Here is a 26,604-nt window from a genome sequence, read left to right as displayed (position 1 = left end):
TTGAAGCATGTTATAATGGATACACTAATGGAATGGCCTGTAATCCGAGGGGCATATCTGCTATTCAGAAAATGCATCACTCCGACTGAATATTTCATATAGTGAGCTTCACATACCACTTCATGCAGAGTAAAGCAGAGTGTTTTAGAATGATGACTAATACGGTTTATACAGATGGACAATATAAATGTATATATGGGCTGTGCTAGAAGTCATGGCAAAGAGCAACGCCGCTGTTCAAGTCGCACTGCTCCATGACAGCCAACCAGATCTCATCTGTCGTCGGTATGAAGCTGTAGAAGCCATGTAAAACGTCTGTTTATGGGCTCATGCACATGGGCGTAATGAAATAATGAGTATCTATGAAGGAACGTGCTGGCAGATGTTTGCGGATAGAACCTGCTTTAAAAAAACATGAATTGGTCTGTATGTAAAGATGAAAAGAAAATGCTGCGGCACACCAGATAAATCACTGGCATCAACATCTATTGAAAAAACATCCATAAGCATGGCAATGACAGACCCCGCCCTGGGGCCTCACCATAACGCCTTTCACCCAATCGAGCTTGCCAGTGAAGTTAACTTTACGCTTAAGCCCAATTGGGTAAAACGTGTTAATGGAGGCCCTAGGGCGGGCCTGTCACTGCCATGCTTGTGGACATTTTTACAAAAAATATGGATGCCAGTGATTTATGCGAGGTTCAGCTTTTTTTTTTATCTTTAGCTTGTGAGCGAAGATGACTTGCCTCCAGCAGCTGGAGTACGAGTGGCAGCTGGATGGAGCCATTTGGAAGAAGAGCTCATAGTAGGGAGTTATTAGAAAAAGGATTGGCTGCACACCATGACTGATCCCGAGTCCTTTTTATTGAAACATCCCAAAGTGGCACACACAGGGCAATGACAGGCTACAGATGGAAGAACAGCTCAGAGTAGGGTGCTATTAGAAAACAGGCTACAGATGGTTGAAGCGTTTCACACAAGAAAGCTGTGCTTAATCATAATCAACTTCTGATTAAGCACAGCTTCCTTGTGTGAAACGCGTAAACAATCTGTAGCCTGTCATTGTCCTGTGTGTGCCACTTTGGCATGTTGCAATAAAAATGATTCAGGATCAATCATGATGTGCGTTCAATCCTTTTTCTAATACTTGTTCCATGAAAGCGAGCCGGGTGAGCACCCATGTGTGGAGTCTAACAAGCCGAATTATCTCATCTGGAGCGGCGTGCCTCTTGTCCTTCAGAGTGGAGAGCTGCCTGTTCAGTTTCATCCAAATGTGGTCCATAAAGTGCTTGCGTTTATATGCCTGTATGTTTGTATGCAAGTCTTATTAAAGCATTGCAAACTGTTGACAGTTACAAGCATGACTCGCAAAGGCAGAGGCATGATGGGATTTGTAGTTCTGCAACAGCTGGAGGGCTATAGGTTGGGCTCCCATGATTAGATTATTCTTTTCTTTCTTCTACCCTTAGTAATAAAGTTGCAGCGCCTTAATATAGCAACAGCAAATCCAATGTTTGCGTGAATAATAAATTGAAACACTATAAATCATATGCATAAAAAATGTTAAAGTGAAAAATCACACACAAGAAAATGCATAAATAAACAAAAAAGTTATAAAGCCACTGGCCCGGATTCACAAAGCACTTACGCCGACGTAAGTGCAAATGTGCGCCGTCGTATCTGTGCGCCAGTCCCACAAACAGAGATGCGCCTAAAACCAGGCTACACCCTGCCGACATATCTTGCTTACGCCGGCGTAGAGTGGGCGCACATTTAAGGTGGGAGCATGGTGTCGTTCCCATTGATTAGTCATTCAAATATGTAAATGAGGGAAATACGGCGATTCACAAACGTACGTGCGCCCGACGCAGGCTACGAGAGGTGCGCGTAAGTTGTACGTCCGGCGTAAAGTTAAGCCCCATAAAGGAGGTGTAACTCAGCAGCAGACATGCAAAGGTCTGCACCAGGGAACACAAGCCGGCCAAGCCGGCGTATTTTACGTTGGACGTGTGTCTGGCTGGGCGTAGGTTACGTTCATGGCATACGCATTGCTCCGGCGTATCTTAGGAAGTTGTTCCGACGTGGTTGTGAGCATGCGCAGGGGGATGCGTCCACGTCATGGCGCATGCGCAGTTCAGTAAACGTACTTGTCTGGCGCTCGGACCATCATTTGCATGGGGTCACACCTTATTTGCATGGGTTTGCATGGGTCAAGCCCACTTCCACCTACGCCGGCCTGCGCCTTCGAAACCTACGCCACGCCGACGCAGCGTTGGGAGCACTGGCTTTCTGAATTCAATGCTTGACTCTCTGTGCTGCGTCGGCGTAGCGTATATTATTTGCGCTACGGTGACGTAATGTGCGCCCACTCTCTGTGAATCTGGGCCACTGTGTATATGTACATTAAAACTGCTGGTGTATGGTATACAGTGATGTATGTGGCCATACCCACTTCCTGATTGGCTGGGAGGAGAATCAGTGTGACAATAGCGAATATTCATTTGCTATTGTCACACAACTGGGTCGGCACGGGGTGCATTGCTCTGCGCCCCAGGCCCACCCTTTTTTGAAGCCTATTAGAGCCTCTGGCTCTAATCATGTGCTTAACAAAAAAAAACATTGTAATCCATGCGTCTGGCACCCCGCATCTAGATTAGGGGTCTGGACACATGGATAGGGTGCCCTGCATTACGGGTCGCCACTGCCTGCTGTAATTCTGTGCCTTCTCGGTTGTAAGTGCTGAAGGCCTCATAGACCCCAGTACTACAGCCATATCTACAGTTGGGTAATATGGTGCTCTCTGGATATGACATATCTATCTACATGTAGATAGATATGGGGTGGATTGGAAAGGGGCAATAAGATAAGTCCATTCAAATTCAGTCCATGTAAGGATGGTTATATTGCTGTCCTCAGATGGCTGCTAGTTCTTTTCTACAGTCATATCTCAACCCCCTCTCCTCCAGGCCATTTACAAAATGATGTCATTGTCATGTGTTTTATGAATGGCCTAGAAGAGAGTGACCATAGAGCTAGGGTCTGCGGCGCTTGTATCCGAGCGGTCATTGAAGTACAATGGGAGCTGTACTTTCCCCTGCATGTAAAGAACAGGATTGACAGCTGGAGAATAAAATGTATTTTCTCCCAACAGAATGTAATACTGGTGAGTTTTTGTGTGTCTGGAGTATGGCTTTAACATTTTCTATTATATTATTCTTATTATAATATATACCAGTAATATTATTAACAATTATTATTTATATTAAATCTGCATTTTCTCGCTGTGTACATAATAATAATTAAATACATAGGAAACATTCCCCATGAATGAATGCAGATTAATATTAAAGTGTTTTAGCAAATAAAAAAAATCCTATATACAGCAGATCTAATACTGATAATAAACATGCACATGAAGGCTGATGTAAGATCTGCAGACGGTTTGAGGAGGGGATGAGTGACTCATCAAACAGGTCTTTTTTTTTTTAATGAGCCCCTTGGATAAAACGCAATGGTCTTCAGTAAACACAACAAGCCCAATCATTTTTAGACATCTGCAGTGAAAAAAAAAATCTGTATTTGAGCCAAATTCATTGTCAATTCCCAATGTATTTCAGGAGAACAGAGATGATTTGCCCGGCAAAAATCTTTTTGAATATTACGGCACGTCTGTGATTCGAAACGACAACCCCAAAACCTTCATTCAATGCTGCGACAGCACATAGCTTATTGTAGGAAGTGCTTGAATTGTGTACGCATCAACCAAAAAAAACGTATTCCTTTAATTAAATAGTTTCTGTCACTTCTAGGTAAGAGCTCATCAGCCACAGTTATAGTTATAGCGACTATTATCCCTTGCAATCCAGAAATGTAATTACATAGAGTGTAATAACATTTTCCTGGCAGGCCACAGCCTCCCCCTACATGAATTCAGCTTGACTGTAATGGTAATATATAGAATTTGGGGTCAATATCATAATCTGCATTCCGATACAAGCTAAAATCTCACCATTACGCTGGCAATTACCAAAGCCAAGACAAAGTTATTTTTTTTAAGGGAATGTTCATTGTTTTTGGGTATATTTTTTTTTCCAGGGATAAAAATACATATGAAAAAATATATATATTTTTTTTTTTTTTGCAGGAATCTGTATATTAAGTTATTCAGTTCCCAGCTCAGGTAGTAAAGTTATGTCAAATCAATGGTAATCAAGCTGATTGTGATGGCCCACTGATGTTGTAGCCTGTCATGGAAGGTGATTAGATTGTCTGGTCCCGTCACAAAACTTTTCTCTGTGTGTGTGTTGAGTCCGTTGTTTCTATAATTGCCGCATTTTGTAGCAGCTTCTGAAAACTTGTCAGAAACTCCTTTAAACTTTGTCGGCATCTCATGCACAGTAGGTGGCCTACTACCATATGTTTGATTTGTGGTCCTGTACAGAGGATTGCCAGGCTTGGTTCTATATCCTGGTCTCCATGTCTCCGGGTGATTAAACTTGGCAGGTAAGTCAGGCTCCACTCGATAAAAGTCGCTGGTTTGGGGGTAGGTTGTCTCCTGCCCTTCTTCTGGTGAGATTCATGTATTGCATAGAAATATTTACATTTCCAGTAAAAAAAAAAAAAAAAAAAAGTTGTTTACATAGTTCAATAGCTCAAGTTGAAATTTACAAACACACATGAGTGACTCCTTTTTCTCTATTTTCGCTTCACTCTTCACTCTATTCACATTGGGCCATATAAAGTTTATATTAAAAACAGCCTAAAATGTAACATTAATACAGAGCACTCTCTTTAAACTTATAGGCAGGATCCACATTTTTGCAAAGCATTAATGCAAACACCTGTGCTTTACATTAAGGTAGCACTTCCAACACACCTCAGCATGGTCAACAGGCCGGGAAAAGATGTCAAGGTAAATAATGTACTAGTACCTGCACATTATGTGAAACTTACTTTAGAATGAAGCCCTTCCAAGGCCAAGCTGTCACCGCTGACAAGGCTTCCATCTTCACCCGTCTGCCTTCTGTGTTCGCCATAGGTGTGCGCAGCCTATTGCATTAGGGTGTGCACCCCAAAGCCCAAACACACACTACCGCTCACTTACAATGTTCATTTAGAAAGGGAAGGGGCCGGTAAATTACATATGTACTGGTCACTTACCCACTCCACTCCAAATTCCACCCAGCAGCAACAGCCGATAGGAGAGGAGGGAAGCTGGCAGCACAGCAGGGAGAAAGATGGGAGACAGGGCAGTAGGGGGAATCTGTGCTGCACAGATTGATTAGGGTGTGCCTGGGCACACCTGGCACACCCTGTGCGCACGCCCTTTGGTGTTCGCGGACCCTGGCTGGAGCGTGATGACATCACTCTCGTGCATGTGCGCAGGAGCTGCAGTTTCCAACACAGGAATCTGAAGGAACGGCCCGGGTGGTCGTTTCTTCAGAGCGCATGTGCCACTGATGACACCAGCTGCATTTTCAGTAAATATCTCCTAAACCAGGGGTAGGCAACCTTGCCCCTCCAGCTGTGGCGAAACTGCAAATCCCATCATGCCTCTGCCTCTAGGAGTCATGTTAATGGGACTTGTAGTTTCAAAACAGCTGGAGGGCCAAGGTTGCCTACCCCTCTCCTAAACGGTACACGTTTAGGAGATATTTACACTACCTATAGGTAAGCCTTAGCCTTATTACAGGCTTACATATAGGTACAAATTATTACTTTTTACTTAATTAAGTTTACTTAATTTTCGATACAGAAACTATACAATACATTCTGTTTTCCAAAGCTGCTATTCATGCATAATCAGTGGTGGCCCATCCATAAGGTGCATAGGGGTGCTGCCCCCCTAATCCATGCACCTAGCCCCTAATCTACATGCACGGTGCCAGACGCATGGATTGCAATGTTTTTTTTTTTTTTTTTTTTTAAGCACATGATTCTAACTGGAAGCTCTAATTGGATTTTAAAAAGGGTGGGTTCGAGGCTCAAAGTACTGTGCCCTGAGCCCACCCAGTTGTGTGACAATAGTGAATCAATATTCTCTATTGTCTTCCTGATTCTCCTCCCAGCCAATCAGGAAGCTGGTCCCGAGACCCGATTGGTCAGGGAGTCTCAGGACCCACTTCCTGTTCGGCCGGGAGCAGAACCACCCAAATCCTGAGCGGTACAAAGCCTTATGCCGCGTACACACAATGAGAATGGTCTGATGGACCGTTTTCATCGATCAAAACCGATCGTGTGTGGGCCCCATAGGTTATTTAACCATCGGTTAAAAAAAAGCCAATTTGTTTTAAATTTAACCGATGGATTCCTAACAGAACAAAACCAATCGTTAGTAGGCACAACCATCGGTTAAAAATCCACACATGTTCAGAATCAAATTGACGCATGCTTGGAAGCATTGAACTTCGTTTTTTTCAGCACGTCGTGTGTTTTACGTCACTGCGTTCTGACACGATCGTTTTTTTAACCCGATGGTGTGTAGGCGCGACCAGGGCTTTTTTTCTCTGAAAATAGGTACAGGAACTCAATCACGACAAAGCAACCCCCCCCCCCCCCCGGCCCTTACACACACCCTCCAAACCGCATCAAATAGTGGTTGTGGTCAAATTTCACTAACAGTGGGAGGGTTTTAAAAGGGTCATTAAATACCAGGAGTTCAGGGAGGGGGTTACACACAGACTGCAGAGTTCAGGGTGTGCTACGTAAATAGTGCAGAGTTCAGGGGTGCGTTGCATACAGAGTGCACTACAGAGTGTGGAGAATTCAGCCTTCTCCCACAGCTGCTTACCTCTGTATCCCACCCCATCCACATCTATAATTTACCCTTCCTCAGCTCTGACCTCTGCATGCAACCCCCCTCTACTGCCCCCAGCTTCTCCCCAGCCGGACTTTTGCGTTTTCAAGTAATAGTGGTCAGCAGGGAGCAGAGTGCCTGCGCTAGAGGTGGTGGAACTGAGTTCCACCAAGTTCCAGCTGAAAAAAAGCCCTGGGCGCGACGGACCATCAGTCAGCTTCATCGGTTAACCGATGAAAACGGTCCATCGGTCCGTTCTCATCGGATGGACTGAACGTGTGTACGCGGCATTACATGTCTACTTGTCATCTGCCTCCTAAGGTAAAGGAGGCCTCTGATCGTCCATCGCCCGCGCAGGGGAATGGGTTGTATCGCCACCTGCAGGGAGGAGGGGGGATCGCTGCCCTCCTGACTGTCTGGGGGGTGGCGTTAGTTTGCACCAGCCGGCACTGTACAAAATATTTTTACTTTAATACTTGGAGTTTTATTCTTATCTCAGTTGTGGAGCTAACTGTGAATGTACAGATGTAATATACTTATATTTAATTATAATGCCTTTTGGTTGCTGCCAGAATTATTCTCAAGTAACACAATGTAACATTTTACCCGGGTTCACAAAGTAAAACAAAAAAAAAAACCTCTTATCAGTTTAGACGCACAGCTGACAAACTAGGTTGCACCTGACTTGAAGACACAAGGCCAGGCCTAAAAGTTACAAATAATACATTCGGGAGTCACTAGTATTTGGCAGATAAGAGGGACACCTGCAGTCACAGACAAGAGGTATTGTTTCATATGTCTCTGTAGCCGGGTATAAAATAACTCAAAGAAGGGATATCAGTTTACACCCCCCACCCCTTCCCTTTCTGATTTCATCACAAGTGGTCTTGTTTCTTCAGGGTAGATGGAGATAAATTATTTAAAATGTAGACTTATTGTATCATCAGCATATTCTATAGTGTTTTTAAAAGGCAGGAGATTTTGTTGGTGAAATAACGAGCAATAGCATTAGGACACCAATAAACAGGCAAACTCAATATACATATAAATTCATATAAAAACTACAATTAGAGCTGCTTAGATATCAATTGTACCCAATAGGGAGCAATGTTCAGTTATTGCATGCAGAGTCTAAAGCGGCCCTAGTATGTGAGATACTGACATTAGATCATAAGTGCCTTGAGGGCAAGGACTGATGTGAGTAAGTTTAAATTGTCTGCTCAACAAAAATACCTATAATAAATTTAAAAAATAAATAAAAAGGCACTAAATAAATCCCTATAGTAGATTAAAAAAAGCTAAACAGGACACTAAATAAATCCTTATAAAAACAGGCATTCATTAAAAATACATTTCAAAGGGCGCTAAATAAATCCTTATATTAAATATAAAAACAGGCATTCATTAAAAAGAAATGAAAAAGGGCACTAAATAAAGCCTTATATTAAATAAAAAGTCATTAAATAAATCCCTATATTAAATAAAAAAAATAAAAATAAACATAAGGCATTAAATAAATCGCTATATTAAATAACGAAATAAAACAAGGTACTAAATAAATCCTTTTATTAAACGAGCTTTGGCTGTACTTCACGGTTTGTTCTGCACTCCTGTGACCCATTTTCAGCAGACAGCGGGCTGGAGCACACTGTCGCCTGAAGCCGCTGACGGCTGACGTCACAGAGCTGGTCCAGACTCGGGCAAGGGTGTGACAATGAAGTCAGGATCCGCCCACATGCCTAGACGGGTGTTCTGTCGAGAAGTGCCCAGCTATCGAATTGTGGCCGTGTGGAACAGCGCATGCGCCACGTTCATGTAGGTGAGGGGCGGATAGATACATGAAGGGGGCGGATATTTAAATGATGGGCAGTGTAGGGGCCGGAATTTTTATCGATGGCCAAACAAAAGTGGAAAATAAATCTTTATCTAAAATAGAAAAAGCCGCCTAATTGACTAAACACGGCCTGTAAATGTCCAGAAAGAATAGCAGATAAAGATTTCCTTTGCAGCTTTGTTTGGCCATGGATAAAAATTCTGCCCCCCAGCACTGCCCAACATTTAAAAATCCGCCCCCTTCATGTAAGTAGCCACCCCTCAGCTACATGAACGTGCCTCGGCAACGCAAGACAACAGCTGATCGAAAATTCAGCTGTTCTGGGGCTCTTTACTGCGCGTGCACGGCGCATTAGCAGTTCCACTCGGGCATTTCTCAACAGGACACCGGCACCCGGCTCAGCTAACTGCTGAGAGCCTGAGCCAGCTGATTCCACCCCTCCCCAGCCCAGTGAGCAGACATTGGCATCTGACAGTCACCAGCTCTCTGCTCAGGGAGCCTTGAAAACTGAGCGATCAGCGGTGTTTGATCGCTCGGTTCTCAGTGTTAGAGCTGGTGGGGGACAGATAGCGCATCGGAGCGATGCTGCATCCAGCTAGGTAAGTATAAATTGTAAAAAAATAAAAATAAATACTTGTCTTTTAAATAAAAAAAAATAAGAAAGGTCACTAAATAAATCCTTATATTAAATACAAAAATAAAAAATAAACAGGCACTAAATACATCCCTATACTAAATAAATATAAATAAATAAATAAATAAAGAAATAAAGAAAATAAAAAGGAACTAAATAAATCCCTATATTAAATAAAAAAATAAAATAAAATAAAAAGGCATGAAATAAATCCCTATATTGTATAAATAAATAAAAAGGCACTACAAAAAAATCCCTATAGTGAATGAAATGCCCCTAAATGAATCCTTATAATAAATAAGAAAAAAATTAATAAAAAGGCATACATTAAATCCCTATTATAAAATAATTGAAAAATCCAAAGCGATCGGTGTTTGATCGTTCAGTTCTCTGTGTTAGAGCTGACGGGGGACAGATGGCGTATTGGAGCGATGCTGCATCCAGCTAGGTAACCTGAATCTGAAAAAAAAATACTTGTCTTTTAAATAAAAAATAAAAATAAAAATCCCTATCTTAAACAGTGGACCATGCCTGAGTAATATGTGTTGATATGTCCACTAGTAGTATTTCACTTCCATTGGAAGCCCATTGGACAGGGTGACATTGCATTAATTCAATTGGGAGACAGAGCGTTATCACCCTATAACAGGAAGTGTCTGAGCTAGGACCTCCATGGCAGGATCTCCAGGTATTTTTTTTTAAAGAAAAAGTAAAAAAAAAATGAAAATGACTTTGACATATAAAAGCTTATATGTGATTTTAGTAATGGGTTTACACTATTTTAAGCTAACTATAGACATGAATGGAGCTTTTCCTGGCTCCATTGTTGTTGGCAGGGTGGAGGGACCATTCCATCACCCCCCCACGGATGATGCCATAGGGGATATGATTGATCAGACAGGTTTGAATGCCGTGTCTGATGTCCATTGTGACTGTTCCAATAAACTGGTGCTGGATCGTCCTGCCCTCTCTCCTCCCCCATTCACCTCTCTGTTGACCTATTCATGTACACCCTGCTGTGCCAAACCTACATGTTTATTGTGTTCTTTGAACTAAGTTTAGCTTGAAGGCAATTAAATTGTCCAGCCACCCTCTGAAGTTTAACTTCAGTAAATATTTAAAATTATCCCTTACACTAGAGTCACATCCATGCGTTTTTTAGGTGCATGTCCAGATGCACAGAAACGCACTACAATCCATGTACCCTTATTTCCTGTGAGTCCCCTTCACATCTATGCAGTTTTCTGCAATGCGTTTTTTGGAAAGGTACGGGGGCTTTTTTGCTACGCAGCACAATGGCCCGGATTCAAAGAGAATTGCGCATTTTTTGCGGAGGCGCAGGGCAACGACTTTGCCCTGCGCCCCCAAAAATTTGCTCCGCTGCCCTCGATTCACGGAGCAGTAGCTCCGTAAATTGCGAGGGCGCGCCGGCAAAATTGCCCGGCGCTAGAGCACGCAATTTAAATGATCCCGTAGGGGGCGGGAATCATTTAAATTAGGCCCGTTCGCGCGCCGAGCGTAGAGCGCATGCTCCGTCGGGAAACTTTCCCGACGTGCATTGCGGCAAATGACGTCGCAAGGACGTCATTTGCTTCAAAGTGAACGTGAATGGCGTCCAGCGCCATTCACGAATCACTTACGCAAACGACGTAGATTTCAAATATCGCGACGCGGGAATGACGGGTATCCTTTAGCATTGGCTGCCCCTACTATTAGAAGGGGCAGCCTTACGCTAAACACGCCGTACGGAAACGACGTAACTTGCGTACGCAGGGCTCGCGCAACATTGTTAATCGGTGTTAGTATGCAATTTGCATACTATACACTGAGCACAATGGGAGCGCCCCATAGCGGTCATCGCAAGAATGCAGCCTAAAATATGCGTGGCATAAGAGCCTTATGCCACGCAGATTTTAGGCTGCAGTCGGCGTTACGATGTTCCTGAATCAGGAGCATTCGTAACGCCGGAGCAAGTAAGCAATTGCGCTGTGTAACCTATGGTTACACAGGCGCAATTGCTACTTGAATCTGGGCCAATGTTTTTCGGCTCCATTGACTTCAATGGAACTGCATCGAAAACGCATGAAACACACTTGTGCTTGTACAATTTCCTGCATGACAACAGACACCTCCTCATATAAACATCAAAGCTTCCCAAGAAAAGTAATTAAAGCACATCAAATACGCACATGAAAAATGCAAAACACACCAAAAAATGCTCCTTAGACCCCATTCACACTGGGGCGGTGTGGGTGTTAGCGGTAAAGCTTTGCCGCTTTTATAGCTGAGCTTTGGCGCCGCTAGCAGGGCGCTTTTACCCCCCCCAGAAGGGGTTTAAAGCACCCTCTTAGCGTCAGGGCTGTCTTAATGAGAGGGCACACCTGGGCACTGCCCTTTCCCCCAAAGCAGCTTGACCCTGAGCCTGGGCTGCCCCAAAATTAAATTGGGGCAGTCTGGGTTGCCCCTCTATATCCCAGATGTCCCCCCAGCACTCTGACCCCTCTCCACCCTAGATATCCCCTACCTCTTACCTACTTGATTTCTGTTTACCTGCACTGCCCAGGGACCCATGATGCTATTAAGACGGCCATGCTTAGCGTTGCTTGCAATGCGCTTTTGAAAGCGGTGCCCATTGATTCAAATAGGCAGGGGCAGGGGAGGAGCAGTGTATACACCGCTCAACCCTGTCCCCAAAAATGCTGCTTGCAGGACTTTTTTTCCTGTCCTGCAGACGCACCACCCAGTGTGAAAGCACTCAGATTTTCACACTGGGGCTGCAGAAGAAGCAGTTTACAGGCGCTATTTTTAGCGCAAAAATGCCTGTAAAGCGCCTTAGTGTGAAAGGGGTCCTAGGCTAGGTTCCCACCTATGCGTTTTGCAGTGCGTTTTACCTATGGGTCACGTTCACATCTGTGTGTTTTCAAGGGTGTGTTGTTTGTAAAGGGTCAGTGACTTTTTTTGCCCACAGCAAATTTCATTTTTGGTTCCATAAGACTTCAATGGAAATGCATCAAAAAACGCAGTGCTGGTTTCTCCCGCATAACAACAGACACCTCACCCTAAAGCCTCGTACACACGATCTGATTTTCATCGGACAAAGCGTAGGACTTTTGTCTGAAGGGTGTGAGCCGTGAACTTGTATTTCATACAAACGGCAAAGAATTGTCGGCCAGCAAACACAACGTGTTTTTTCTGCTCTTTAGCGCCACCCTTTGGGCAACTTCTGCTAATGTTGTGTTATTATGAGCATTGCATTTCGAGCATGCGTGTTTGTACTTTGGAGTTTTGTCCAAAGGATTTGTGTACACACGATTGTTGTCGTAAAAATTTTAAAGCATGCTATCCAACATTTGTCCGTGAAAAATCCGACAACAGTTGTCCAATAGAGCGTACAAACGGTTGGATTTTCCGACAACAGCCTGTCATCACACAATTCCTGTCGGAAAATACAATCGTGTGTACGAGGCTTAACAAAAAAATGCATCAAAAACACATTAAAAACACGTATGAAAGAAAGGCAAACTTCTTGCTAGTCTCAGATAGAATCGTGATGTCATGTGTTGTGATGCATTTGTATTGCATTTTCAAACGATAGCTGTACTGATCAAACGAAAATCCTCCAATCAGGAAGCGGGTCTTGACCGATAGGAGAACCTATTGTATTTGTTGGGAGAGGGGGGGGGGAGACGCTGAGGAGAAGATGCAGGAGGAAGCCGCCGAAGTTGCCTATGGCCTGAATGGGGAAAGTGCAGGGCTGACGGACAGATGATCGAATGAGCGTCGGGGATGGGGGGTTCGACCAATGTTTGATCGTCCGACCGTCTGACCAATCGAGCGATGGGGGGGAATTGATAGATCGACCGACCGAAAGAATGAGTAATTAGAGTGGCTGACAGTGGTGTCTGGTGCTCTAATTTTTTTTTTGGGGGGGGGGGGCAAACAAACCACCAGACTCCCCCCTCCCCCCAAAAGAAAAAAGAGCACCAGCCGCCACTGTCAGCCACCTGACACCTGCAGGCATCACCCCGGTAAAATTACTGAAAACCAAAGACATCACATGACGGCGCACAAAAAAAAATAGACCTCCCCGTTGTAATGAATGGAACACGTGGCATGACGTGGCAAAAACGCAACGCGCTTGGAGAGTTTTTGAACCACATACCCTTACTGGGAACCGCTGGCTGAAAATTCTGCTACCGGGATGACGCCAGTACCTGCAGGCATCATCCCGGTAAAACGACTGAAAACCGAGGACATCATATGACGGCGCACAAAAAAAACAGACCTCACCACTGAAATGAATGGAAAACATGGCATAACGTGGCAAAAATGCAACGCGTTTGAAGAGTTTTTGAGCCACATACCCTTACCAGGAACCTCTGGCTGAAAATTCTGCTACCGGGATGATGCCAGTACCTGCAGGCATCATCCCGGTAAAACTACTGAAAACCGAGGACATCATATGACGGCGCACAAAAAAACAGACCTCCCCATTGAAATGAATGGAAAACGCTGCATAACGTGCCAAAAACGCAAAGCGTTTGGAGAGATTTTGAGCCACATACTCTTACCGGGAACCGCTGACTGAAAACTCTGCTACCAAGATGACACCAGTAGCTGCAAGCATCATCCCGGTAAAACTATTGAAAACCGAGGACATCATATGACGGCGCACAAAAAAAGCAGACCCCCCCCCCATTCAAATGAATGGAAAACGTGTCAAAAACGCAACGCGTTTTTGAGCCACATACCCACATTTCACATTTGCATGCCAACCAGAAAACCCACCAAAAACCCATCAAAAATGCATATGCGCTTTTAATGTTTTTTTTTTTAACCGGACGGTAAAAAGCACCCTTTAGGGCGTGTTCACCTCTATCCATTTTACTGATTAGGAGGGAGCATTTAAATTCATGCCCCAGCTGTAGAAAGGAGCATTGGCGCTGAATTGCGTTCTTCTCTGTGAACCTGCTCCTTCAAATAACGGCGCCCCCCTTAGGACACAGCACCCCCGTACCGATAACGCACTCCAAAAAACCTGCGCAATAATAAAATATCATTTCCAACCCGCGTCTCCTTCCTTTTGTTAACCTCGGCCAGCCGGCCTGGAAGCGGTTAAAATGGAAATGGTAATAAAAGGCAAAATGCAGAAAAGTCTTCCCTATTACATTGTTGCAGTTGTGTTGCTAGGCAGTTGAATACTGCTGTATTTGCAGAAAGAAAAAAAAAAAACAAGATATGTATACGAGAATAGCAATCATTTTATGGGATCTGTTATCTGAGAAATGGTTATTGCATTTATAAAAAAAAAAAAAAAGAGAATAAGAGAGAGAGAGAGACTTCTGCGGAACAATTTGATAAAAATAAGGAGAGACAGATGCAGCAAAGAGAGAGAGAGAGAAATGGGATTTCTATGGCAACCGTTTTTATTAAGTAAAATCATTTCAACGATGGCATTATACAGCAACTGACGTTATGAAAAAAAGATTTTTTTTTTTTTTTTTTAGAAGACGAAGAGGCAGAATACATTTCATCTGCAGTAAGAGGTTTGGAGTTAGTAAAATGACACAATTTGCAGTTGCTGCCAGAACGGCCTCGGCATCCATCATTTATTTGGAGTAGTTTTTTTTTTTTTTTGATTAAAATTTTCGCTAATTTTCATTGTGATGCAGGAAAAACATTACAAGGTTATTTAAAGGAACAATCATTTCAGCACAATGGAGAGGCAGAGGAAATGGATTTTTAAAGAAAGGCCTCATTAAGGGTTTAACCCCTTGCTGGACCTCGGAGGAACATAAGCAATGAGACTGCTACATCCTCAATAGGATGTAAAACGGAAGCGCTGGGTTCGGGGCGTGACCGCCGGGCCCTTTATTTTCCTCTTATAGCTGCAGACACAAAGGACTGCAGCTCTGTATACATAACTACATCATTACATTTATTTATTCTTTGAAAGCAGTCTAAGGACTTGGATTTGACTGGTTATCAGCCTCTTGTAGCTCTTTATACAGCAGAGCTCAAACATGGAAAAGGAGAAGCAGCAAAAGCTTAACCACTTAAGACCCGGACCAAAATGCAGCTAAAAGGACCTTGCCCCTTTTTGCGATTCGGCACTGCGTCGCTTTAACTTGCGGCTTCACTTCCTGGTTCCCTACTGCAAATGTGCGACTCGCGCTGCGCTATCCCACTGGTCCCTGCTGTCTTCTGGGACCTGTGTGTCTCCCAGAAGACATCGGCGGGACGAAGGAAGTGGCGTAGATACCCAGGTATCTATGACCGGAAGTGGGAGCAAATACCTTTATTACACGGGTATCTGTTCCCCCCTCCCCCTGAAAGGTGCCAAAAGTGACACCGGAGGGTTCCAAAAAACTGAATTTAAATTTTTGTGTGGAACTCCACTTTAACCTTCTTAACTCACAATCTGAGGTATTACTGTATAGAGATTCTGTACTTGCCAAATATGCTGCAAAAATCTCCATCGGCTAGGGTGACCACGTGTCCCGGATTGGTAGTTTGGAAATGTGGTCACCCTACCCTCAACTGAGTCTGGCTGCAACCATTTTAACTGTGGGCAGCTGAAGCTGCTGCCTGTTCACTTCCTGAATTTATACAGACACACAGAGACACACCTCCAGTTCTGCAGCTATCATTGGCCATTTTATGACTCCCCTCCCCCTTCCCTTCAGTTTATGTCACACTGTATTTGCGCAGTGGTCTTTCAAACGCAATCTTTTTGGGGGAAAAAAACACTTCAATTAAAAAAAACGACAACAAATCAGTAAAGTTAGTCAAATTTTTTTGCAACACAGAATTAATGAACATGAATAGTCCTGTACAGAGGCGTCCCGTTCATTCATAGACTGAAGCATAGTAAACACAGTTTACTATGCCTCAGCTATGGAAAAGAAAGAAACAGTCAGTGATCGTTACTGATCACTCACTCTATTCATTAAGACAAGGAAGGGTGACACCAGCTCCTTTCCGGCTCTCCATCCTGAAAGGCAGGGGGGGGGGGGCTGGGAAAGAGCACACAAGGGCACAGAGACAGCACAGGGGGATCAGAAGAGAGAACGGGGTGGCATATAGAGGAACCGATCCATCCCTTTTTCTTCTGCCATTGCTGAATGCCTGCAGGAGTGAGAAGAGGAGAAGTGAGCATTCAGAGGCTGCATGGAGGGATTGATTGTTTCCTTTACATGTTGCCGCCCCTCCTATCCAGGTGTGCATGGGGCCAGGTCGCAATCGCGATCACTGTACGTACGCCACTGGGCCTGGCCAATAGACACTACCCCTCTAACATGAACTGAGCCCTGGATACAAAGACAGTACCCTCCAATGCCAATTGACAAAACCCAACATCTCAACAATATGCCTGGGTCCTTGATGAATATATAGCTCTATCATACTTTATGTAAACCTAGAACCTGACTGAGCAACATGACTTGATTACTGGTGAACCAACACGTGAATTATAACTTATTTCCTTTGTTCTTTTCACCCAAAGTTATTTTGAATTTACAACATGAAATACAAATATATGGGTGGCACAGTGGCTAACCCTTATGCCGCCCAACATTGGGGTCATTGGTTCAAATCTCTGCCAGGACACTATCTGCATAGAGCCTGTGTGTTTTCCTCCTGTTCTTGAGGGTTTCCTCCCACATTTGACTGACATGCTGATAGGTTAATTGGCTCCTGCTAAATGTGTATCATATTCAGCATGCCAGTCTCAGCCCTGAGCTAGGGTGCCCACGTGTCCCGGATTGCCTGGGACTGTCCCGCAATTGACATGTCTGTCCTGGGTCCCGGGCACCTTCATTATAGGACAATACAGTGTCCCGGAATGAAAAAGAGGACACAGCCACCCCCTACTAACTAGTACATACATTTCCAGAACTGGTTGCTAGGGCCAGCGCTGCCTGGCGTCTTGTAACTAGTGACAATTTACTCTCAGACAGTGAGACCGGGAGCGAGACCTGCACCTAGTGCAGCTGTCTTCACCCACATCGGCAACTCCTCCTTCTCCAGCATCCAGCGGCAAGCAGCATCGACCGGTGTGATCTCTACTCTCCAGATAGTGACTCCACTCCTTTCCTTCTACGCATGTGGCTCATGCAGAGGGAGTGAGAGCAGCAGTGGCCATCTGGTGGCAGGCTATGGGTGGCAAGCGGCACTGCATCTGGTGGCAAGTGGCACATTCACCTGACATATAACCCGCCAAATTCCCCATCAACCCCGAGACTACATTTTTTTGGGGAAGGTGAGAGAGGGGGTGTGTCCCTGAATGACAGCTTGGAAATGTGGTCACCCCACCCTGAGCAACTGGAACGGGTGAGGAAAGACCTGGCAACCTACCATGTACTTGCCAAGAAATTTCTATGGAAAAAGACTTTCAACTCAAGCGTATTAGGCATGGTGCCTATTGTCGGAGGCCCTACTGAATATACCCATCCCATGCCCAAATAAACATCAGAAGACGCTGGCGGGGTTTGTATTCCTAGCAGCTGGGTAGAGCCTGGAGATATCCATCAATACATTTTGTTGAGGTCAAACAAAGCTAAGCTCCATACTTTTCGACACTCATACAACGTATCTCAGGGTCTGGGGCCCATGGCTATGTGATACTGAGCATCTGAGCGTTGATCGCTTCCACACTTATAGTAACTGCCTGCCATGAGCTAGCAGAACGCTGCCACTGGTCGACCCTCACGGGACACCCCCCCCCCCCCCCCACCGGCTAACCCAACTTGCTCTTCTCCCCCTCTCTCCTCTTTTCCTACCCTTTTCTTTCCTCTCTATTTAGTTTCTCATTACTCTGCCCATTAAGCCTCACCAAATGGTTCGTTTGTGAGCTCCCCTTCCCCGTTTACATGGCGACATCTATTTGTTGGCTGACAGAGGACTTCTCACGGGTCTACAAGCCTCTCATTATTGCCTTTCGATGGGAAGCCTTATCAGTTTTCGTACTTACATCCCCTCTTTGGTGTAATATACTCCCTTGTTTATGTTTCTACCTTGAATACTGGGTTCACTGCACTGTATTAAAATTTTTTAAATATTCTTTGTAAAACAGACATTCATGTAGAATTACGGCGGCGTAACATATCACGTTTACGTTACACCGCCTCAAGTTTTCAGCGTAAGTGCTTGATTCACAAAGCACTTGCCTGTAAACTTGCGGCGGCGTAGTGTAAAGTCGTCCGGCGCAAGCCCGCCTAATTCAAATGGGGCGTGTACCATTTAAATTAGGCGCGTACTGCGCTAGCTCCGTTTTGAAATTAACCGCCGTGCTTTGCGCGAAATGACGTCACCCGACGTAATGTTTTGAACGGCGACGTGCGTTACGTACTTTCGTATTCCCGGACGACTTACGCAAAAAAAAAATTGAAATTCGACGCGGAAACGACGACCATACTTTAACATGGGCTGTCTAATATTACACCCCCTAAATAGCAATCGCAACTTTACGTAGGGAAAAGCCGACTAGCGACGACGTAAGAGAATACGACGAACGCGCGTACCTTCGTGGATCGCCGTAAACAGCTAATTTGCATACCAGATGCGGAAAACGATGCGAACTCCACCCAGCGGTCGCCGAAGTATTGCATCCTACGATCCGAAGGCGTACGAAGCCGTACGCCTGTCGGATCTTAGCCAAATGTCGTTGTATCTTTGTTTGTGAATTACAAATAAAGATACGACGCGGCAAATTTGAAAGGACGCCGGAGTATCAGCAGATACTCCGGCGTACTTTTTCTGTGAATCTGGCCCATGTTGCCTAGAGAGCTGGCCAATAGTCAGATTTAACTGAATTGATGTATAGTCCAAATGAAAGTTATCCCAGTTGTCGCACCCCTCAATTGGACATGTTGTAAGCAAGTAAACGCAGACTCAGCTCAAGTCATCAAAGCCACGCCCCAGCATGTTACGCCCTCTGATCTTATGATTAAGCCCTGGGGCAGGGTGAAACGCGTTGGAGCTTTGGCTTCGATGCATTGATCTGAGTTTTTACTTGCTTACAACACGGCCGGGTGATGGGTGCAGCAGCTTGGAAACGTATTTTTATTTTGATTGTCTGGGCGTGCCCATCCCCAGCCTGTACCCTCACAGACAAGCGGCATCTATAAGCCTGAGCGGGGACCCCTAAGCTTGAAATTTGGGTCTCAGTACACCGATTTATACATACAAATATTGGTGTCAAAACTAAGAAACTAATCTAGGGCATCACTACAGATGGTGCGACTGGTGCTGGAACTCAAAGTTTAGGTGACTCAACATGACCACAACTGTCCTTGTTTCACCCGCTATCTCATTTCTCTTCCTTTCACATCCCTTTTACTATTCTCATCATAACTGATATCTGAGCTTGTAGCAGGCTTGTTAAGCTCACGGAAAAAAGGAAAAATTGGACAATAAGAGGTTTTTGTACTAAATAGCAAGAGCCGCGTGGCTTTTAGAATTTAGCAAAGGCTTCAGAATCGGATCCAGGACCCGAAGGTTCAAGGTAACAATGCAAACTACTGTGCACTCCAGAGTTTTCAAACACCGTAGGAAAATATAACAAATAGACCTCTTATTTCCTCAAGAAAATAAAATCGCGTTCACTTATACAGGGGCAGTCAGCACAAAGGAATCAGGAATCACCATCAGTTTCCAACTAGCGACAAATGGTGAGGTATAATAAATGAATAAAAATGATTATTTAGCAAGGTGAAGGGATATATGTGAAGTGCAGTAACCTGTAGAAATTATTCTTTCACTGGCCTGACTTTTGTGAACTGAAATCCATTTATGTTGTTATGGTTTATGGCAGTTTTTATATACTAGTAGTTCATTGCACTGGGTTATGAAACAAGCTTGCTCGAATTGTGACTGCTCTTTCAGTGGACCACTAGAGGGCGCATTGATACCGTGTATATAAACCATGGGTTTTGGGTTAGTATTTTAGACCAGGCTAGCCTTTTTGTTTAATAAAAAGGCACATGTGTATTAAAATAGAATTAATTTCCATTAGCGTTAGGTTAAAGCACACAAGCAAAATTAAAAACTCATTTTTTTTTTAAAGTTCAAGCAACGGCATTGACAAACAAAATGTTAAAAGCATTGCATCCTCTCAAATGTTTTTGTTGCTTAAACTAGGTATTAGTGTAGTTATGTTGCCCGTGTTGTTTGTTTTCCTTGCCTTGTAATTGTGGGCTCACATGTTGTGGCTGCAGTTTGGCTGATCAATCTTCCTGTGTTCATGTTTTTTTCTACACGTAGCTTGCCCCTATTCACTAAATGGACAGGCGACTTCTTGTTCTGGGTCACACAGTGTCCAATCCATATATTGCCATTTCCTGCCATTGTGCTGCATCACAAACATGGAGTGCTAATGTGATGAAAGCCTGCATGGTGAGATCTCTGTTAATTGCCCTGTCCGTTTGTGTCTGTGTCAGTTCTAATTGCTGTGTGGCTCTTACCTGCAGAACACTAGACTGAGAGACCCAGGGATTGTGGGATATGTAAGTTCATCACAGGAATTCTCTGTTCTTAGAGCAGTGTTTTTAACCTTTTATTTTTGTCATGGCACCCACTTCACATCACATCAGAGTCCTTACACTTCCCCCTTTTCACATCAGAGTCCTCAGCTCCCTCCCTTTTACATCAGAGCCATTAGCCCCCTCTCTCTTTCACAACCGAGCCCTCAGCCCCTCTTTTGCATCAGAGCCCTCAGCCCCCTCTTTTACATCAGAGCCCTCAACTCCCCCTTTTACATTCGGAGCCTTCAGCCCCCCTTTTTACTCAAGAGCCCTCAGCACCCCCCTTTCACACCAAAGCCTCCAGCCCCCCCTTTTACATCAGAGCCCTCAGCCCCCTACTTTTTCACATTCAAGTCCTAAGTCTCCTCTTCCACATCAGAGAACTTAGTCCCCCTTCTTTTACTTTAGAGCCCTTAGCCCCTTTTACATCAGAGCCCTCAGCCCCCTCTTTTACATCAGAGTCTCCACCTCCCCATTTACATCAGAGCCCTCAGCCCCTCCTTTTACATCAAAGTCTCCAGCCCCCCCCCCCCATTTACATCAGAGCCATCAGCCCCCTCTTTTACATCAGAGTCCTCAGCCTCCCCTTTTACATTAGAGCCTCCAGCCCCCCCTTTTACATTAGCGCCCTCAGCCCCCGTTCCTTTCACTTTCGAGTCATCAGTCTCCCTTTCCACATCAGAGACCTCAGCCCCCCTGCTTTTATATCAGAGCTCTCAGCCCGCCCCTTCTTTTACATCAGAGCCCTCAGCCCCCTCCCTTTTTACATCAGAGGCTTATTGTAGCACCCCTGTCGAGTCTGGAAGGCACCCCGGAGTGGAGAAATGCTGTCCTAGACCACAACACAAACAAAAACTTCTGATACCAGAGTGTGAAGATTTAGTCTACTATAGGCTGTGCGTACAGGGCAACAAATGACACTATGAAACTGCATGATCAATGCACCTAATAAAGATGAAAAACACAAGGTGCAGATAGGAACGTTTATAATGCCTTAAAATCCTCAATTATGCATTTAAAGATCAGCACTAGAGTCCGCTGTTGAAATCCTGGTCAGGACACCACCTGCCTGGAGTTTGCATGTTCTCTATGTGCTTGCGTGGGTTTGCTCTGAGTTTTCTAGTTTCCTCCGACACTACAGAGATGTGCTGATAGGTTTATCGGTACCTGTCTAAATTGGCCCTAGTAATAGTATGCAGTGTGGGGACAAGATAATCCAGTGTCCAGAGCAAAGATGTCAAATTGCACCCCTTCCCCCTTCATTATGCAAGCTTATGAGAAGGATGGGGAGAGAGAGCACAGCCTGCTCCTTCTCCTGGCTCTATCCTTCTCTATCTGCCACTTCCAGTGCTGGGCTGACAAAAGTACTGATGCTGCTTGTTACTACTCCTGTCAGCCTTGTAGTAGAAGGAACTTGCAGCACCTCCATCCCTACAATACATGCTGCGCCCATGGCAGCCGTCCCTTCTGCCCACACCTTGTCCCAGGTCCTGCTAGTATGTGTATGTATGCATGTGAGATAAGGAACCTTAGAATGTAAGCTCCTTGAGGACAGGGGCGGATGTAAATGTACAATATGTAAAGTGCTGCGTAAATTGTTCCCTATATCCCTATAATAAATAAAAAGGCTCCAGTCCTCTGGACATTTAAAGTTGCCTTGTCCCTTTATAGACGACATAAATCTGTAAAGTATGAGGGTGTAGAAAAGTGGACAGTAGGAATGCTCTTGTTCAGCCATGAAGGTGTTGTTATATATATATATATATATATATATATATATATATATATATATATATATATATAGTGAAAATTATAAATTTTCCTCGTTTTCCTCCCATGATTCCACCCCAGCTTAGAAATTGCGGTGTGATCCGTGTCATTTGTACCGGAGTCCTGTGGAGCTGATGAGCGGGGATAATTGAATCAGGAGAATTGCTGATTCATCATTTTTTTTTATTCACCTTAATATTTGCATGTGGATCTGCCTGATCAACAGAGAACCATGCAATTGAAGACAGACAATCATGAAGTCTGATTTTCTGCAGACACCACACATTTACATATATATTCAGAATAATAAAAAAAAAAATTGCGATTTCCTTATTTGTCTGGATTTTATTCCAATTTTTTTTCAACATTACTGGTGTTACAAAGTTACAAAGAGAATGCTGATGAAATATCAGAGACCTTTCCACATTTTCAGGCTTTACTCTACTTTTCTATCACCGTCTCAGGACAGCAACGCTGCCAGTCCAACCCATAGGCTAGGATTACACCTCTGCGCTGCGCTAAGTGCGCGTGCCTTGATTATAATTTTCCTTGACTTGAATGGACTGCCCAACGCACAGAAATCACACCAAACAAGTGCATGTGTTTTGTTTTTTAAATGCAGTGCACCAATTATTTATGTATTCATAAATAAATTTGCAGAGCGATCTGTGAAAATGCATGTACATTTGTTTTGTGCAAATGGGGGCAAAATTTATCATTATTCGGCTATTTTCTCTCCAGGTTGAATGTTCCATTCATACACAATAGAGAAAAATCAGAAAAAAATGCATTATGGCCACTAGATGGAGCTGATACTTATGCGCTATGATCTTTAGCGCCTTAGCGCCATGCACCTTGCTATAATAAGGCTGAAGCCTAGGTATAGGAATACTCCTAAACTTAAACTGTTTAGGAGATGTTCACAGGGCACACAGCCAAAGACCTCACTGGCGCATGTACTCGTGCCGTACCTCAGAGCTTTGCACCGGAGCTGGAGCAGTGCATACTAGTACATTATGACTTAAACCTGCAGGGTTCCCAATTTTTTTAATGTTTCTGGTGGTTTACTACCACTTTAACTACTTAAGGACCAGCCGCCGTCATTATACATCGCTACTTTGCCATTAAATACCGTTGCTATGGCAGCCGTATTTTTAAAAGGCAGACTGTCCTCTTTAAAGCGGTTGTAAACCCGCATATACATTTTTTTTTTTTTAACCCTGCAAGGCAAAAGCCATAATGAGCTAGTATGCACCGCATATTAGCTCATTATGAAATAATTACCTCGGAACTTACCTGGTCCACGCCGAGCTGAGCCGAGCATGTCTTCCGGGTATCGCCGCTCCAGCGCTGTGATACTTTCACGGACGGCGCATGCGCCGTTCGTTAGAAACGTCAAATACGTAGGGTCACGAGTAATGTATTTAGCATAGAACACGCCCCCCAAACGCCCGCCCAATTACAGTACGCCGCCGTAAGTTAGAGCGCAACTTCTTTGTGAATACAGGACCTGCCTCTCTAACTTACGGCGGCGTAGTGTATCTGAGATACGATACGCCCGCCTAAAGATAGGCACATCTCTCTGAATCTACCTCTATATGTGGCCCTTTGAAAAAAGTAGGGGTCAGATGTGACCTTGCAAGTTGACAACCACTGGCCTAGAATATTTTTATATAAGCACCACTGGAAGGAGCCTATAGCAGCAATTTCCCCAAGGATGTATTTCCACCCTTTTATTATCCAAAGAAGATGGTTAACGTTTTACATCGACTTTTTAGTATCGGTTTGCCTTATCTTCACATTTTTAAAGCCCTTAAATGAAAGACACAAGCGCCTTCTCTTTCCGGGCCTCTTCCTCTGCAAAGTGACATGTCCTCTTTGACCTGTTGTCTCCTTTAATATTTTAACCCTACTCTTCTACTGTCATCACTGTCAGCCCCCCCCCCCTCCTCCTTAACTTTTCATCAGCTAAACCCACAGTATATTTTTGTCTTCTAATAAACGTTGCGTTATTGTTCATTGAGAGAAAGCGACATTTCCTGAGATTCAAACTCTCGGAGAATTGTTGGAAGGAAGCAGATTTGCCTGTTGTAAACACGGCGGCATTGTGTGCAGTGAGACGGCGAGTGTCACATTCTGCTATGGGCATGGGGGGGGGGGGGGGGGGGGGGGGGGTTTATTAGGTTTTTAAATAAGGACATTTGGGCAGTAGAGGAACATTTCTGAAACTGTGATATTGAAGGTAAGAAAATCTGTAAGTCCCAGAATGTTGGGGTCTGTGGTCAGTTTCTCACCAATAACCTCCTAATTTGGCCGGTAGCCAATAGCAGCATATAGGAATACATAAGGTTCCCCTCCTGTCTATGGCTGGATGTATCTGCAATTCACAAATGGGTCTGGAGTCAGAAAGATGTATTTAAGCTCACCGCACATGTTACAGTCATAGGAGTGCGCACAGGGTGTGCCCGGTGTGCCCAGGCACACCCTAATCACCCCATGCACATTAGTGTAGCAGCAGGAACATGGGAAAGATTTCCCTCCTCCCGGTTCTGCCATAAGAGTAGTGTTTATGCTATATTTTGTACTGACCTTTTATGAAAATAAAAAATTGTTATTTGAAAAAAAGAGTAGTGTTTATACTCTTCTCTTTCACTGTGCCAGCAGGGAGATCAATGTGCCAGGGTCATATATATGTAGATACATACACATGCATGCGTGTTTGAGCTTAAGGGTGCACACCCTAATGCAGGGATATGCAATTAGCGGACCTCCAGCTGTTGCAAAACTACAAGTCCCATCATGCCTCTGGCTCTGGGTGCCATGCTTGTGGCTGTCAGAGTCTTGCTATACCTCATGGGAATTGTAGTTCTGCAACAGCTGGAGGTCCGCTAATTGCATATCCCTGCCCTAATGCATTAGGCTGCGCACACCTATGGTTACAATCTTGATTGTACAATCTCCTTTAGCATACCTCCCAACTTTACGAGATGCGAACGTGGGACACCTATTAGCAAAAGTGTGTGGGAATAGGACACGCCCCCTGTTACGCCCCCCTTAAAAGAGAATTATACAAAAAAATATTAGTTAAACCCACAATTTTTATTTTTATTTTTTTGCTACTATTCCTTTATATTGGTTTTTGAAAATTTCAAATGCAGAAATTTAGAATTTAGATGAAAAGTTTAGCATTGGGAAACACTTTTTGAAAGATAAAAAGTGCCATTTATATATATATATATATATATATTATATATATATAGATATATAGATCAGACCAAAATGAGGGACAAAATGAAGAGGAAAGCGGGGCATTGTTCAAAAATAAGGGACATCCCCTCGAAGGGACAGTTGGGAGCTGAATTTTAGTTCTACCATGACCTATGTTATGTAAGGATCTGCCATTGTTCATTTGTATTTTATGCAACTACGTCAATATCAGTAATTAGTAGAGATATATCCTTCAACCAGTAGATGGCAGTGTTTATAAATTTGTAGCTGCTGTGGTATGCTCTATGTCTTTACCCTGAATACAATTTCCTGTTTCCTGCTTGCAGTTAAGCAGCAAAACCAATGTGAACAGTACACTGTCTGTTCTATAGGGCTATATACAGAATTTCTAATAGCCATATTGGATACAAATTAATTGGAAAAATTAGGTAGGTCCTCATATTCCATAGTTTTGGTAGATCTACAGTTGATCAAATTGTACGGTCTGATAGTAATGTGTATAGTGACCCTGAGAGCTTCCACAGTCTAAAAATGAAACGGTACATATACTGCTTCCAATATCTATCAACTCAATAAAAAAAAAAATGTCATGTAAGCTTTATCATGTCACTGTAGTTTCAAAAGTTATTTTTCACCTTTTAAAGCAGTATTGAATCCAAAGGCAAGCTGTTATTATATTGCAGCTTACTAATTCTTAGATATGAAAGCTGCTTTCATTTTCCTTTTTAGGCTTTCTTTCTTCTATTTTCATCTGGTGATCCTGCCTTCACTTTTATTACTGATCCTGCCAGCAAGTCTGTTGTTTTTCAAAAGGACAAGC

At 43.9% G+C, this 26,604-nt stretch overlaps 2 protein-coding genes across 4 annotated transcripts in view; both read right to left on the bottom strand.

Moving 5' to 3' along the window:
• Positions 1–26,604, bottom strand: part of TOX2 (TOX high mobility group box family member 2) — a 183,746-nt gene that overhangs the window by 79,146 nt on the left and 77,996 nt on the right. The window lies entirely within an intron of this gene.
• On the bottom strand, positions 4,190–4,576 carry LOC120918726 (UPF0691 protein C9orf116 homolog; the record flags this gene model as incomplete). Its single annotated transcript, XM_040330446.1, has 1 exon — positions 4,190–4,576. A coding segment is annotated over one exon (387 nt), but the record flags the coding sequence as incomplete, so codon positions are not given.

This window comes from Rana temporaria, chromosome 12, assembly GCF_905171775.1.
Source record: "Rana temporaria chromosome 12, aRanTem1.1, whole genome shotgun sequence".
Lineage (NCBI taxonomy): Eukaryota > Metazoa > Chordata > Amphibia > Anura > Ranidae > Rana > Rana temporaria.
Note: the sequence above shows the minus strand (reverse complement) of the source record. Positions and strands in the feature narration are given on the sequence as shown.